This window comes from Neolamprologus multifasciatus, chromosome 12 (genome assembly GCF_963576455.1).
Source record: "Neolamprologus multifasciatus chromosome 12, fNeoMul1.2, whole genome shotgun sequence".
Lineage (NCBI taxonomy): Eukaryota > Metazoa > Chordata > Actinopteri > Cichliformes > Cichlidae > Neolamprologus > Neolamprologus multifasciatus.
The window spans coordinates 6,115,732-6,130,161 of record NC_140450.1 but is presented as its reverse complement, the minus strand read 5'-3'; the positions used below and the strand labels follow the sequence as shown (position 1 = coordinate 6,130,161).

General features: G+C 40.3%; 1 protein-coding gene across 1 annotated transcript; it reads left to right on the top strand.

Moving 5' to 3' along the window:
* Nucleotides 1-3,494: 3,494 nt before the first annotated feature.
* Nucleotides 3,495-4,728, top strand: ier3 (immediate early response 3). Its single transcript, XM_085180371.1, has one exon. It carries the CDS (start codon nucleotides 3,558-3,560, stop codon nucleotides 4,251-4,253), a length of 696 nt encoding a protein of 231 aa, XP_085036497.1. The 5' UTR covers nucleotides 3,495-3,557; the 3' UTR covers nucleotides 4,254-4,728.
* The last annotated feature ends 9,702 nt before the right edge of the window (nucleotides 4,729-14,430 follow it).

The following is a 14,430-nucleotide window of genomic DNA, read 5'->3' as shown; positions in this document are numbered from 1 at the left end:
TGATATTAAAGAGGTGGACATGGTCAACAATAGGCTGCGGTATTTAAACAATGCTTAACTGATACTAAGGGCTCCACACGTTGCACCGCCAAGCAGCGTGAACTGTTGGTACAAGGTAGGCTGAATCCTGAGTTTTGGAAACTGAGGCTTCATTCAAACTGCAGCCTCAGTTTCCTGTTCTTAGCTAACAGGAGCGTGGTCTTCTGCTGCTGTACCCAACTGCTTCAAGGTTCAACGTGTTGTGCATTCAGAGATTGTCTTCTGCATACCTCAGCTGTATAAGAGATTTTACTCAGTTCCATTTCAATTCTATTTATCTAATGCCAATTCACAACTATAGTCGCATCATAACACTTCACAATGTCAGTTAAAGACCTTACAATGTTAGAAGGAACCCCCAGCGATGAGATGACCCCCTATAAGCAAGCACTTGGCAACAGGGGAAACGAAATACTCAGCAGAACCAGGCTCAGGAAGGGGCGAAAAGAAATCATTGAAGAAGAAATGCAAAGCCTCCAGCAGGGGATCCAACTCTAACCCTATGCTTTCATTAAAAAGGAAAGTTTTAAGCTTAATCGTAAAGGGTGTCTGCCTCCCATTCAACACAAATCAACCTGCAGTCTGAGAGGAAAGTGCTCTGTTAGGATGAAAAGGTCCTATGATATGATATGATGATCTCTGTACTGTATGTGAGGAGAAGGATTTTAAGTGTAATTCTGAATTTAACAGGGAACCAATGAAGAGAAACTAACGTAGTAGAAATAAGCTTTCTACATCCAGATAGTACTCTCACTGCAGTGTTTTGGAACAAAAGAAGATTTTTCAGGGTGTTGCTAATTTTAGCAATATTGTGCAAATTGTTATGTCAGTGGCACTGGTGGTTTGCACTGTTGCCTCACAGGAAGTGGCAATAGTGGAGTTTGCATGTTCTCCCCATGTTTGCGTGGGTTATCTGATACTCTGGCTTCCTCCCACAGTTGAAAGACATGCCGTCAGCAGGGTTAGGTTAACTGGTTATCCTAAACTGCCTATAGGTGTGAATGTGGATATGAATGGTTGCCTGTCACTCTGTGTCAGCTCTGGGACAGACTGGTGATCTTGTGTACCCTCGCTCTCACCCTATGGCAGCTGGGATAAGCTCCAGCCTCCCTTTGATCCTGAATTGGATACAATTTCAATTAATGCTGCCTCTTATGAGGTGGAAGCAGTCTGGCCATTCTCCTCTGACCATTTCCTCCCACAAACTGTATATTTTCTCTTTTATGAGCCTTTTTCTGTAAACCGAAGATATGGTTGTATGTGATAACTCCAGTAGACAAGCAGTTCAGCAGGTTGTCTTCACCATGTCTATGTGGTAAATGTGATTGGCTGATTAGATATTTGCATTAACAAACAATTGAGCATGAGTACCTAATGAACTGGCCATAAGAAAAAACAGAATATATCTGCTTGTAGTATTAATATCCAGATTTCTCACAGTCTCAAAATATAGTCACAAATCAGCAATCAGAACAACTCAGCCTCAACAACAACAACACAGTTTTTACAAAGTTACACACTAGATCTATCTCTCAGAGTGTGGACTACTCTAACAGCATAACATAATTTCACCACTTAGAATGACCCACAGCTCAGGGTGACAAAAATCACATGTTGGAAAACACATCAAAACTCCCCTCCGTCAATATCTGTTTTAGGGAAGCACAGGGTAGAATAAAACTTCTGAGTGACGTTTTCAAACATGTCTTATGCTCCGATCCTAGTTTTGATTTGACAATTTTTCTGTTCTCTCAAACACATGAAGAAAACACAAGACCAAAGGATGATTTGATCATGTGGCAGCAGGGCTTGTTCAGAACACAGCTGATGTAGTGTGATTACTTCAGAGAAGGATGCCAGCGAGATGAGCCTAACACAGCAGATTTGTGTTTGCTAATCACTCTCCCTGGTTCGCCTGCAGTAGTCTGCTGGAAACCAAGGCCTACATTAAGACATCAACATAAGCTTGGAGTGTCTGCACAAGCACAAGGCTATCGTGGACGTTTGACTTGGCCTAAAAAAGCCCATGTGCACTCCCAGCAGCCGGCCAGTTTGGGGAGTGCACAACGCTGTGTAACTAGTGTGCAGAGAGAGAGAAAAAAGCATGCTGGCCTTTGTATTTCACGTTTGTGTACTCCGTCCAGTGCTGGCAGACTCTTTGGCTACATATTTGTATTTGTTTGTATTGATTTTTGTTCATGTGAAGTGCATGCTGGGCATAGCATTACGCAAAGCAACAGACAATGATTTTTGCTCATACTGGTGATTGTTATGTGTGAATACAGTGATCACAAACTGGAGTTCGTGGCCTCTCTCTGGTTTTCCTTTCTGTCATATTCAACTTTCACTTGAATTTAAATTTAAGCTGGAACTGAACAGAACAAAAGGCCAAAATCTTTGTTATTTGTTGTTATTTGTTCTTTGAGTTTGTATGAAGCCTTGTTCTTCTGCATGCAAATAAGCTGCCACAGCAAAGTTACTGTAGTCAGCCTCACTGTTTCCAGGTCAGCATTTGGAGAAGTCATTTAGCTGTAACAATGTAATTTGGATTATGGAGGATTTCCTAAGGAAAAAAAGAAGTGTCTGACCGAACATGAATCATTTTTATTTTTATTTCAAAGTAGAGGTTAGAGAAGTGGCATTTACGTTTACGTAAATTACAGTTTTAATCACAGCAGGATATGTTTTCACTCTTTGGCATGAAATGTGTGTGTGTCACTCAAGGTGTGGGAAGGAAGTTGCATTTGTTTTTCCCCCCGTTAGTCTGTTTCCCCCCCTTTTCATAATCTACATGGCACACATTAAAATAATATTTTTCACATTTTCACATTCAGCCATTCATTCCCCTTTCTCGGTTCGAGTTTGAGGGCTCAATAAGAATAACATCCTCATGTTTATTTGATGGAAGTTTCCACTAACATAACTGTCACATGTTGCTGACAACATACTGTAGAGCGTAAAGTGTTTAGAGTAAACTGAAACCTTGGGGCTCTCCCCAAAGATTTCAGGATATCATGTGAGTACCATGTGAAGGTTCAATTTTATAAAGTGTCCAACAACCAAAAACGTGTGACTTTGTTGATGAAAATAGGGGTTTTTGTTTTAATTCTGGGGGGAAAAAAAAACTTTTTATTTTACATCTAACAACAATATATGACAGTTTAGTGGTTTATCATTAAACCAATATTTTAAAAATCCACAAATTAAATGATCAACATTTATATTTAGCATTATATTCATATTATAATTTTAAGTGATTTAAAATACAATTAAGATTAAATTCGCTCATTTGATTGGTTCAAATACTGAATAGTCTTTTAATGTGGGGAATGTAGAATGTAGTCATTCTACCAAGCCCTGGTGATTCAGCTTCCATCCGCAGCCTGCTCGGTCAGAGCTTTGGCGCATACGACATATAAAAAAAATTTTAAAAGTTTTTTTTTTTCCTCACTTGTGCAATACAGGGAGTGGCTTGCGGTGTAGAAAGGCGTGGTTAAAGTGAACAACCTGGGTTTCGAATGTATAAATCTGGAGGTCTTGGCGACTGGAGTATATCTGACTTGCAGCAAACTACGAGCAAGCGAAACAAAGAAATCCTAGAGAAAGCGACTCAAAACTACGAGAAAATGTACACACGGTCAAACAGCACGACTCTGACTGTTGAGCGGGAGAGATTCGCCTCATGCAGGATGACGAGCCGAAGCAGGGAGCCGGAGGTTTTTACCTTTGAGCGGGTCCCGGCTCAGGCAACCGCCGTGCGCTCCTACGTGCCCATCCGGCCGAAGAAGCGCTGCACCCGGGTCATGTACCCCGCTAAAGTCCGCATGCACCTTCCTCCTCCAGAGAAAAGCCAGGCCAAGCGCTGGCTGGTCATCCTGTGCCTTGTGGTGCTGTGGCAGATCTACACCGAAGATCCTTGCACAGAGACGGCGCTGGGAAACACCGAGAGCCCGATCGGCGACTACCAGGGTTTCTCCTTCCAGTCAGCGGAGGAGCAGGCTTGCCAGCTCTCCGACCTGTGCGCCAAACCCGAACTGATGTCAGCCACGCCGAGCAGCTGTGAGGACGGCGGATCATCCAACGAGCAGATAATCCCGAACCCCACCTGCTCCCAGCCCGGCCAAGAGACAGACACCAGCCGGTCCTTCGAGCAGAGCGCCGGGAAAAGCATGGTGGCACTGCTGGTCTACCACAGGCTGGGCAGCGACAACTAAAACTATCAGGACTGGTTTCACTGTAAACCGCCCCAGACAGGGCTACTGGGTCCTAACCCGAACCGAGTAGGAGCTGATCCTGAGTAGTTTTTGGAGAAGAGCGGTGCGCCCTGCGCGGTGTAGCCGGGAAAGGAGCTCCATGCGCCGGCTAACAAGTCTCGCTCAAAGCCGAGCAGGACTATTAGCAAGAAATGAGACAACACTCGAAAGAATCAAGGAACTGTGAATACTGACAAGAACTGAAACTTGATTTTAAGAAAAACTTGAACTTTTCTCTAACGGCATTATAGGCCTGCTGGCAAAGTGAATGTTTTACATGTTTAATTTTGTCAAGGAAAACTGTCACTACTATAGGCCAGTTAAACGATACTGACACTGCTGTTGTTGTTGTTGTATATATGTTTTATTTAGTTATTTATTATATTATTTGCTATTTATTTAATAATAATTTTAATAAAAAAATTGTCTAAAAGAAGTTCCTGTTTCCTGCCTTTTTACTGAAGCACACTAAATGCTGTTTATTGGGTATTTTTATTTCTCTAAACACATGTTGCATGTGTAGTTTACAAGATGTTGAATATCTTACAGTCTGCACAGGATCATAGTCTGCAGATATGCATCATTTGCATAGTCCATTTACACCCATCGAGTTTGAAAACTACATCAAAGTCAGTCATTTTTCAAACCTTTTAAGGCTCTATCACATTGCACTTTATATATGAATAACAAACTCACGGGATGCAGTGCATTCAACCACTCAGTAGAAAATCTCCTTTTTTAGCTGCAAGGACAAATGCAGAAATATTGAGTCTGATCCAGATTCTGGGATAAGTGAAAGGGGGAAAAGTAAAATCAGCACATATACACTTTAAAACACAAAGGCTGCTTTGGTTTTAACTTCATAGATGCTAAGGCGCTAAGAGTGTCATTGCCTGAATTAGGAGACAAAAGACCATAAAGGAATTCTTTTTCCCAGTATGGTGTGGAAGAACATGACTTGTAAGCACAGTGTGCTTACATTTGTAAGGCTTCCAGTAGTATGGGTGCCACATTCATGTTCTTGTGTCTGCAGAATCAGATACAGTTAGAGCAACACACGTTTATCATTCAGCAGCTGCATCTAAAATTCTGTTAATGGGCAGATACGTTAGAGACTAAAGGGTGTTTGAGATTTTAGATTCAGTCCAGAGTGATTTCTGCAGACTTTAAGGGGGAAAAGAAAATGCTTTCCCCACTTTCCCTTTTTTTCATGCTTTATCTCTCCAGCCTTCAGAAGACTGCTGAGTCATGAGTAGTTCCAGCTTCATGTTACATCACAGCAACAATGAGTCGTGTCTGAAAACCCTTCCCAGTACGTTGTTATTGTAATGATTAATATGCCGCAATGCATTTCAGTTGCACACACAGTAGAGTGTTGAGATTATTCATTCTTATTGATGATATGCTTCAATAATGTTATACTTTATATGACTTCATGCTACTTCCGCCAGCTTAGGGCTACCATCGCCTGGAGGCACCTGGGGAAGATCTGTTGATGTTTGATATTGGAGGTTGCTATGTTGACACAGTTCTGTAACACACAGGTAAAAATCGTAATATGACAAGTATGACAAGCACGGGGTGGAGGACCCTGAGAATCTGTAGGACACTGTAAGAATATTTCAGGTGTGAAACAAATGGCATTTTTAAACGTCTGTGTGAAAATAAACCAGCACATTAACTCTGGTATTGTTAGATATTTGTTCATGCGTGTTGATATAATGTAGGTACTAAATGTAATACAGATCTGATTTCTGCTTATAAATCTCAAGCTGAAGAACTGTACATTTAATCACCATTTTGACTCAACAATATCTGAAAGAGCAGATTTGTGCCTGTATTAACATCCAAAACTAAAGCATCAGATAACGATAAGTACAACAAATGTGTTTGAACCCAAGTAGTTTTTCAGTTTTTCTGTGTATTAATATAAAATATATATTTCTCTTCTTGTTCCATCACTCTCTCTTGTCCTTGTCCTTTTCACTTTTTTTTTTTTTTTTTTTTTTTGGCACATCTCTGCATTAGCCATACAGTTCCCATAGCTACTTATTTTTCTTATTAACACATAAGATGTAATCAGGGCAGAACAGAAACCCGTGTCAAATTCTGACTCTGGAGTCGTCCAAAAGGCCACTGCTGACGCAATGATTAAATAACATTTATCTAAAAATTCTATAAAGTTGTAAAGTGTGGAGATAATTATTTAACATGTCTTTTCTTTCTTTGGTGACATGTTTTGGGTCATTGCCATTCTGGAAGACCCAACTATCTTCAGTGTTCTGGCTGAGGAAAGGAGTTTCTCGTCCAAGGTTTTACAATACATAGCTTCGCCCATCACCCGAGGTAAAGTCCTCCTATACGCTTAGCAGATAAAAAGCCCCAATCATAATGTCTCCAACTCTGTGCCTGACTGTGGGGATGGTGTTCTTTGGGTCATAGTCAGCATTTCTCTTCCTCCAAACACGGCAGGTAGAGCTGATGCCCAAATACTCAGTTTTGGTTTCATCTGACCACAGCACTGTCTCCAAAATCTTCTCCAAATCATTTAGAGATTAAAATGATGAAAGGCCTGTACCATGTTTAACCTATGTGGTCTAAAGAAGCAGAGAGCGTAGCATGTAAACTATGAAGTTGCTTCTTCTATCTCCAACAGATCGGTATTTTGCACAGCACCTGCTGCACCATCTGTGTTTTTACACGTGTTGAGAAAAGTCTGTTGCAACACCGGATAAAAAACATCTACTGAAGAATCGTTATGGATGTACAGTAAAAACACTGCTTCCTCAAGCCAAGTCAACCAAACACATCACATATACAGTAGAGTTGCGAGGATGTTCAGCCACAGACGCAAAACAATGACTCACTTCCTGTTTAGTGTACGGCCTGATCTGGTTCAGAGTTGTTGGTCAAACGGAAAGCAAGCCGTGAAAGTCAAAGTGGATATTTCAGGAAAAGTGAGTTTTTATGTTCCAAGGGGTTTTGATCAGTAAGTTAGGTTTGCATAGTAGAATGGCATAACTTTGGTATAATGGTCCCTGAACCCAGTGAATCCAATGAAGGTGAGCCTCAAACAGTAAATATTTTATTCTAACCCTTGAGCTCAGGTGGATGTTCATGCCTTTGCCTACCTTCAAGTGTAACATTTCACATATCTAGAGGTCTTGTTACAGACAGGAGAGTGTAGCAGATTGAAAACTATTATGTAGACATTCTGCCACTGTCATGGTGTATAGAGAGAGTTTATTTTCTGGTCAGTTTATGTTCCTACTTTCATCTCAAGCCATGGGTGTTAACCGAAAGGAAAAGAGGAGTGTAACTGAGTTTTCTCTGAAGGCTTTCTAGGCTCTCCTTTAGGGATGGGTGGGGAACTTAGCCATTCAGAGTCACTGCTCCTCTACAGAAGGAGAAAGCTGAGGTGATCTGACTACGATGTTTCCTGGATGTTTCACTATTACGTCATGTGAGGAAGACCTCTGGGACATGTTAGAGAAATTCCGTCTCTTGGCTGGGCCAAGAATCCGTCTGTGTCAACACAGAGAGGAGATCTACCTAGACTACTGTTGCTACTGCTGGAACCTGTAAAAGTGGATGAAATGAATGGAGGGATAATTAGTCTTTTTTAGTTTGTTTGCATTTAGAAACAATAATGAGTGGACAGGATTCAGATCCAGTATCCATAATTCTGATTGACCAGAATCCCTGTACTAGCAGACCAGCCAATGGTTTTCCAGACTGTGGCTGACCTGGTTTAGAAATGATGCAGTTAATTCACTTTTTTGACAAATATCTTTAGGATTATGATTTCAGTTTTAAAGTTTAGCCTCCCATTAAGCCTTTCTATGTGTATTTGCCATGCTGAGTTTCTCCTTTATTAACTTAATTAAACATCATTATTCTACAGTTCATGTAAGTTACAACTTTAATGCACAAAGGCACTTGTGCTCAGACAAATGTTGGCTATTTGGAACGAAGCTTGCCCTGGGATGAACTGGTGATCTCTCCGGGGTGTACCCTCCCTCACCGTATGACAGCTGGGATGGACTCAAGTGACCTTTGACTAGATAAGCTGTTAAGAAAATCTATGGCTGGATGGATGAAATAAAGCCAATTTTTTGACTCTTTAGTTTTGCACATGAAAAAAACTTTGGTTTACTCACTGATCCTCTAACAGGATGGTCAGATTATTTGGAAAAATAAATTAAAAAAAAAAAAAAAAACTCTGATGTAATGTTTCAGAGCAGTAAAAGCTGAGGTCAGTCAGCTTTCCTGGAAGTTGCTCAGTGGAACCAAACCAGAGTGAAATATAATCTCCAAGTGTCTCGACCAATGAGGTTCCCGAGCTAAGATTTTCAAAAAAAAAGCTCCTCCCACAAATGGAAACATACAGGCCAACATTCAGTCTGTCAAAATTATTATAAAGCTCTTCTTCTGCACTGACTGTACCAAATATTCACAATCATTTTATCAAACGCTTTGATCCTAAATTAAACCAAAAATCTCTCTAATGTAACTGAAATAATTGCTGATGTTTGCATTTTTTTTTTTTTATCAACTTGCTATATATGATTTTCTAAGTAACCTATGAGAAGCAACAAAGGCTCCTCTCCTCCAGATTTGTCCATGTGCAGCTCTGTGTTCAAATGTTGCATAATGCATAATAACAAGATGCTTGGAGACCAGACCAGTGTGAACATGCCCACATCTCACTGCCTCGTCGGTTTTACCCAGTCAGAGCTGCTGTGGAAAGTCCCCACAAATTTCTTAGTTCTGTTTTTCAGTGGTCAGTCTTTTGGTCAGCAAAAGTTACATCGCAGGAAAGATTTTACAGATGAGCAGGATATTGATCCAGAATTTGTTTGGTTTGTTCCAGTATGTAGGTTTCTTTTTTTTGTTTTTTAATGTCTTAGTCTAACTTTGGTCTCAGTTACTTTCCAGATTGGGTTTGTTCCAGTTCAGTTTAGTTTTTCTTGTTGAAAAAAAATGTTTTGTTTAGCTTTTTTAGGTTCAGGGGTTATTTCTTGTTGCCTGAAAAAAAAAAGCCTGAAAATCTGAAAGCCTGAAAATCAGCATTATTGTAGCAGTGTGGGATCTTCTTGACAGAGAACAAAACAAAAGGAAGCCAACAGTTAAAGAAGAACTTTGGAATATCGTTAGAAAGCCTGGAGAACTATTCCCGAAGGCTACATCAAGTACAAGCAAGCAAAGAAAGATTAAGGACTTGAGGTGTGGCTCGTGACGTTTACACAGTGCTGTAGATGAAAAGACAAACACTTTACTTCAAAGGCGTCAAACTCTGGCCCGCGGGCCAAATTTGGCCCGCAGCCTAATTACATTTGGCCCATGAAGCCATACCAAATTACTGTTAGAGCTGGCCTACTGGTATTATACAGCTAATATATATATTGTTTAGTATTAAGCTTTGCTTGTTCCATATTCAGTTTTTCAGCAAAACCTGTCCATAAGAAAAGATTCATTCTTATAGGGGAAGATTTTTTTTTCAATAAATATTAACGTTAGTTCCAGTTTTGAATTTTGGCCCACTGTGTATTTGAGTTTGACACCCCTGCTTTACTTATTATTATGTCATGTGTCAGTAATCATCTAAATCAAAGCTTCCTCTGGCTTGTTGTCTACACTCTGTTGACCTGTGTTTGTTCAAAAGACAACGTTTTTCCAGTTATTTGCTTCCAAAACAGGCTCGACGTCTGAGGTCAGCATTTATTGAACATTTCTAAATTAGTTCTAACTGAAATTCCAGCAGATCAGCTTATCTCAGCACCAGCTGATATATTTCTATACACCCTACTTGTATATAAGGTACGACATAAACTGCTTTAGCCTGCCTACAGTTGCTGTGTATCTATAAGCCACCGCTCCTTGGTGTTGTGTCTCAGTATATCTATTGCCATTAATGCCTGCTCTGATCTTTGGCTTCATTGTCTTTCCATTAAAGGTCCTTCAAGGAAAACAAGACTCCCATAACAGAACCGTGCCAACATCTATAACTCTGTGATTTTTTTTGTGTGAAGAATTTTGACCTGAGCTCTAAAAATAGTTGTGGAAAAGTGCAGCCAAGGTTCTGTTTACCCACCAAAGTATGACTTTATGTCTGAACTTGCAGCCTGATAAGACACTGACTTATGACATAGTTTCATATCAAGTTTTGCAATTTAGTGGCAGCTCTTTCCCCTGTTTAACTGTCGGTAAACCGTTAAAGTCATTGATGATGAAGGACGATTGATGGTCCAACTTTAAGTGTTATCTATTAAACATTAAATAAATACAACAAAATTCTTTGTACTCTATATTTGTTTAAATCTGACAAATCTAAATAATAGCCTAGAACGAGGTGCACTCTGGAGTCAGTGCCCGAGGTTCATTTATAAATGAGTCTGAGTGCGTGACTTATTTCCCTGAAGTAGTTGAGCTACATCTCTGACAACGTGAAGCAAGCTGCTCAGGATCATCGGGATTAAACAATTGTAGATTTGTGACAGTTGACAGTTAGGCAGTCCTGTAGCTGCAGTAACACTCTGCTCTTGGCCAGATGACAACCTTCAGTTCGATATAGAGCATAAACACAAGCTACAATAACTGTCACTAAAAATGTAATATGAGGAAAAAGAGACACTAACAGCTGGCGCTTCAGACAGTAAATAGTAAAAAAGAAAGTTTCCTTAACCAGGAGCTGGTTGCACTTCATTTCAGTGAGAAGCACCGTAATATCAACATTATATAAACCATTGTTTATTACTTAAATGTTGTTTTGTAATTGGCATACATTCAGCACAGAGACAGTTTTGTCCTGTCATCCATTGTCTGATCTTCATGAATGACCAAACTCCTCACCATGTTTCCAAGAGCTGCTTGTGTCATAGATGTAGACAGAAGTGTAGTTGACAGGTAAATCATCAGCTGGCATTCACACCTTCTCACCTGTCAACTACAACAGCCCAGTACAGCACTCAATACATTTTAAAAGCCTAAAAGTTTTTAAACTTTGTGGGGCGATTGTGGCTCAAGAGTTGGGAGTTCACCTTGTAATCGGAAGGTTGCCAGTTTGAGCCCTGGCTTGGACAGTCTCGGTCGTTGTGTCCTTGGGCAAGACACTTCACCCATTACCTACTGGTGGTGGTCAGAGGGCCCGGTGGCACCAGTGTCCGGCAGCCTCACCTCTGTCAGTGCGCCCCAGGGTGGCTGTCGCTACACTGTAGCTGCCATCACCAGTGTGCGAATATGTGTGTGTGAATGGGTGGATGACTGGTTGTGTAAAGCGCTTTGGGGTCCTTAGGGACTAGTAAAGCGCTATACAAATACAGGCCATTTACCATTTTACCAAATATCCTATAAAATGTTCGATTGCATCAACATTAGTACTGCAATATCTATAAAACTAACAAAGTCTCAAAACTAAAAAAAAAGTTTGTTTTAGGCATTGATGCAAGAAAGAAATGACGAAAATGAAAAGATTCCTGAAAGTAAATATCAAAAAGAAGATCAAAACTTTTCATGAGATGCTTGCAAATGACGTGTGACATCTCTATGACCAGCTGAATGAGCACATATGGAAGAACTGCATGTAAACGGATCTACTGAGAGCTGTTTTGTTTGTTTCAGCTGAGTCATCGTGATGTATTGTTACTCCTGCTGTGGTTCTTATTGCAGTTCTTCTGACTGGGGACTGTCTGACTAATGGGTCGTATCTGCTGAGGTTCACCCACATAAGATAACAACTCAATCGCATCGCATGTCTCCACAAAATCTACTGTTTACATCTCAGCAGACGCTCACACGCACACGTTTGCCAACAGCCCACGCGCAATAAATGTGCAATAAACAGCAACACAGACACACACATACAAATACATAGAATGACACATGTGGATGAAGCATTGGCCTCGGTGGAAACTCTGAACTTAACCGCGTGATCACTCCATAAACAACCAAACACACTTTATCCATCTTATTTCAGCGGCAGTCAGCGAGAGCGTTTCATCTCGTGCTTGAAAACTTTTTTCTTTTCTTTTCTTTTTTTTACAGAAATCTTTACAGGAAATCTTTATTTGCAGGAAAAAGCATGTTTAAAGTTTTGAGAGTTTTCAGCTGTTTAGCACAGTCTCGTGGGACTTTGTGAAATACTCCTGAGATGTAATCTGTTGAAAAAAATAGACCTATACCCCCTTAAAAACAACAGCTTTCACACAGTCTGAGGATGCTTCATGATATACTGCTGAAACTATCCATTCACTTAAGACTTTGCATTATTTAGAGCATTTCCCGCCAAATTTATGTAATATCCTGTAATGTCCAATGGGTTTCACCAAGAAGAATGTCTTCCTGATGAAACCACTTAGCAATTACAGAAATTATACCCAAAGAAATCACCTAATATACATAAATGTAAACTTGTGCATCAGTTGCTGCAACTCTAATATATTATTTTTGTATTGCTTTTGTTCATTTTGCCATTTTTTTCTTGACTTGTGTCATAATTTCACCCTCTAAATGATTTACTGTTTACTTCAAAGAAGGAGCTGAGCATGATTACAGGGGTTAAAGAAAAGAAGGCTGTCCTCCTACACTTCCCTTTTTTCCCTCCATACCAACACAATGAGTCACAGTGGTAGGAAGTATCGAAAAACCTACCGGTTTGAACTGGAGTGGAGCGGAAAGGAGGGGCAGGGTGAGCACTGAGATCTTACAGAGAGAGAAGAGTGGAGGAAAGGACAGGGTAGGGTAAAGAAAAAAAAAAAAAGGGAAGACAAGTATTCAGTGGGAGATTCCCCGGCTGTATCAGAGCGGAAGCAGAAGACCAAGTCAGGATTTCTCAACAAATTTTGGTCAATAGTGACGTTTCAACCGGAAAGAAAAATCTTACTAAGTAGATTTCGATATCACGCGATGGGTCAGCGTTAGGGTGAAGAAGCATCATGAAAGGGAAAGTCCTTAATACTTATTTTATTGCAAAAGGTCTTCAACACCAGCAGTATAAAACAAAAGTAGTTCTCTATGTGGAGAGCTTGGGAGAGTTATATCATCAAGTAAACTTAAAAGACACCAGACACCAAAGAGGTTAATAATTCTTTCAAAAAATACTACTTGTAAAATGATACAAATACATCAGGACCAGTGATGGGAATAAAGGCGTTACAAGTAACGGCGTTACAAGTAACGGCATTACTAACGCCGTTACTTTTTTCAGTAACGAGTAATCTGACTAATTACTATTTCTATCGTTACAACGCCGTTACCGTTACTAACAAGAAAATGCGGTGCGGTCGCGTTGCTATTTTTCAACAAACAGACGGTTGCAGCTGTGTTCAGCTTACCGCATTTTATATCAGTTGCCGGAAGTAGCTGTAAGTAATCTGGGCGCTACAGCTTTAAGCAGCTGCGCGCGCTCCCGCGGACGGCAATCACTTTCTGCCTGATGATCACTTGTTGGCACAACACCTGGAGCTAAGGGGGCAAAACAATTGCATGAGTGCTGCTGTTTGGCTGAGGAAGAATAAAGTAGTCGTGGTAAGCCAATCACATGACCACTTAAAGATGCCAAAGCAACAAGGTGATATATACCAGTTTTTGAATTGTGTCAATAGGCCACGTAACACCAGAGTCATGATAAACAATATATATTTATATATATTTTTCCTCAATAGTTTTGTTTACTGTCTAAGGACAGCGCTAGCAAGCACTCTCTGCTTATGACCAAAAAATTAAAAAACAAAACAAAAACTAGCCCGTTCGTGTTGATGGAAAAATGCACCATGTCGACCAATCAAAAAATGATATGACAACATGACATTCGGTTGTTTAGGAAGACGGGGAAGTTTTAGGAGTGACAGCGAGAGAGAGGGAGAGCAGAAAAAGTTTTGAGATTTGTGACGTTTAGCGTGTTTGTAGTGTGTAGTTAATGTGTTGTCTTGTGTAGTTAGTGTGTTGTGTTGTGTGTCAGAACAATAAGGTGACTGCTGTCTCCAGGTAGAAACAGGAGTGATACACCTGCTGCTGTCAGACCTGCAGGTATCAGGCTGTGATGTTCTCCTTTATAGTGAACAGAAATATTTATTGAATGCAGAACACCTGATTGGGGTAAAAGGTAAATGGCTGCAAATAACTTTGTTGTTTGCAAAAC

What these genes read in the sequence shown, in the direction of transcription:
- ier3 (XM_085180371.1), top strand. Translation starts at nt 3,558, where the DNA reads ATGTATAAATCTGGAGGTCTTGGCGACTGGAGTATATCTGACTTGCAG.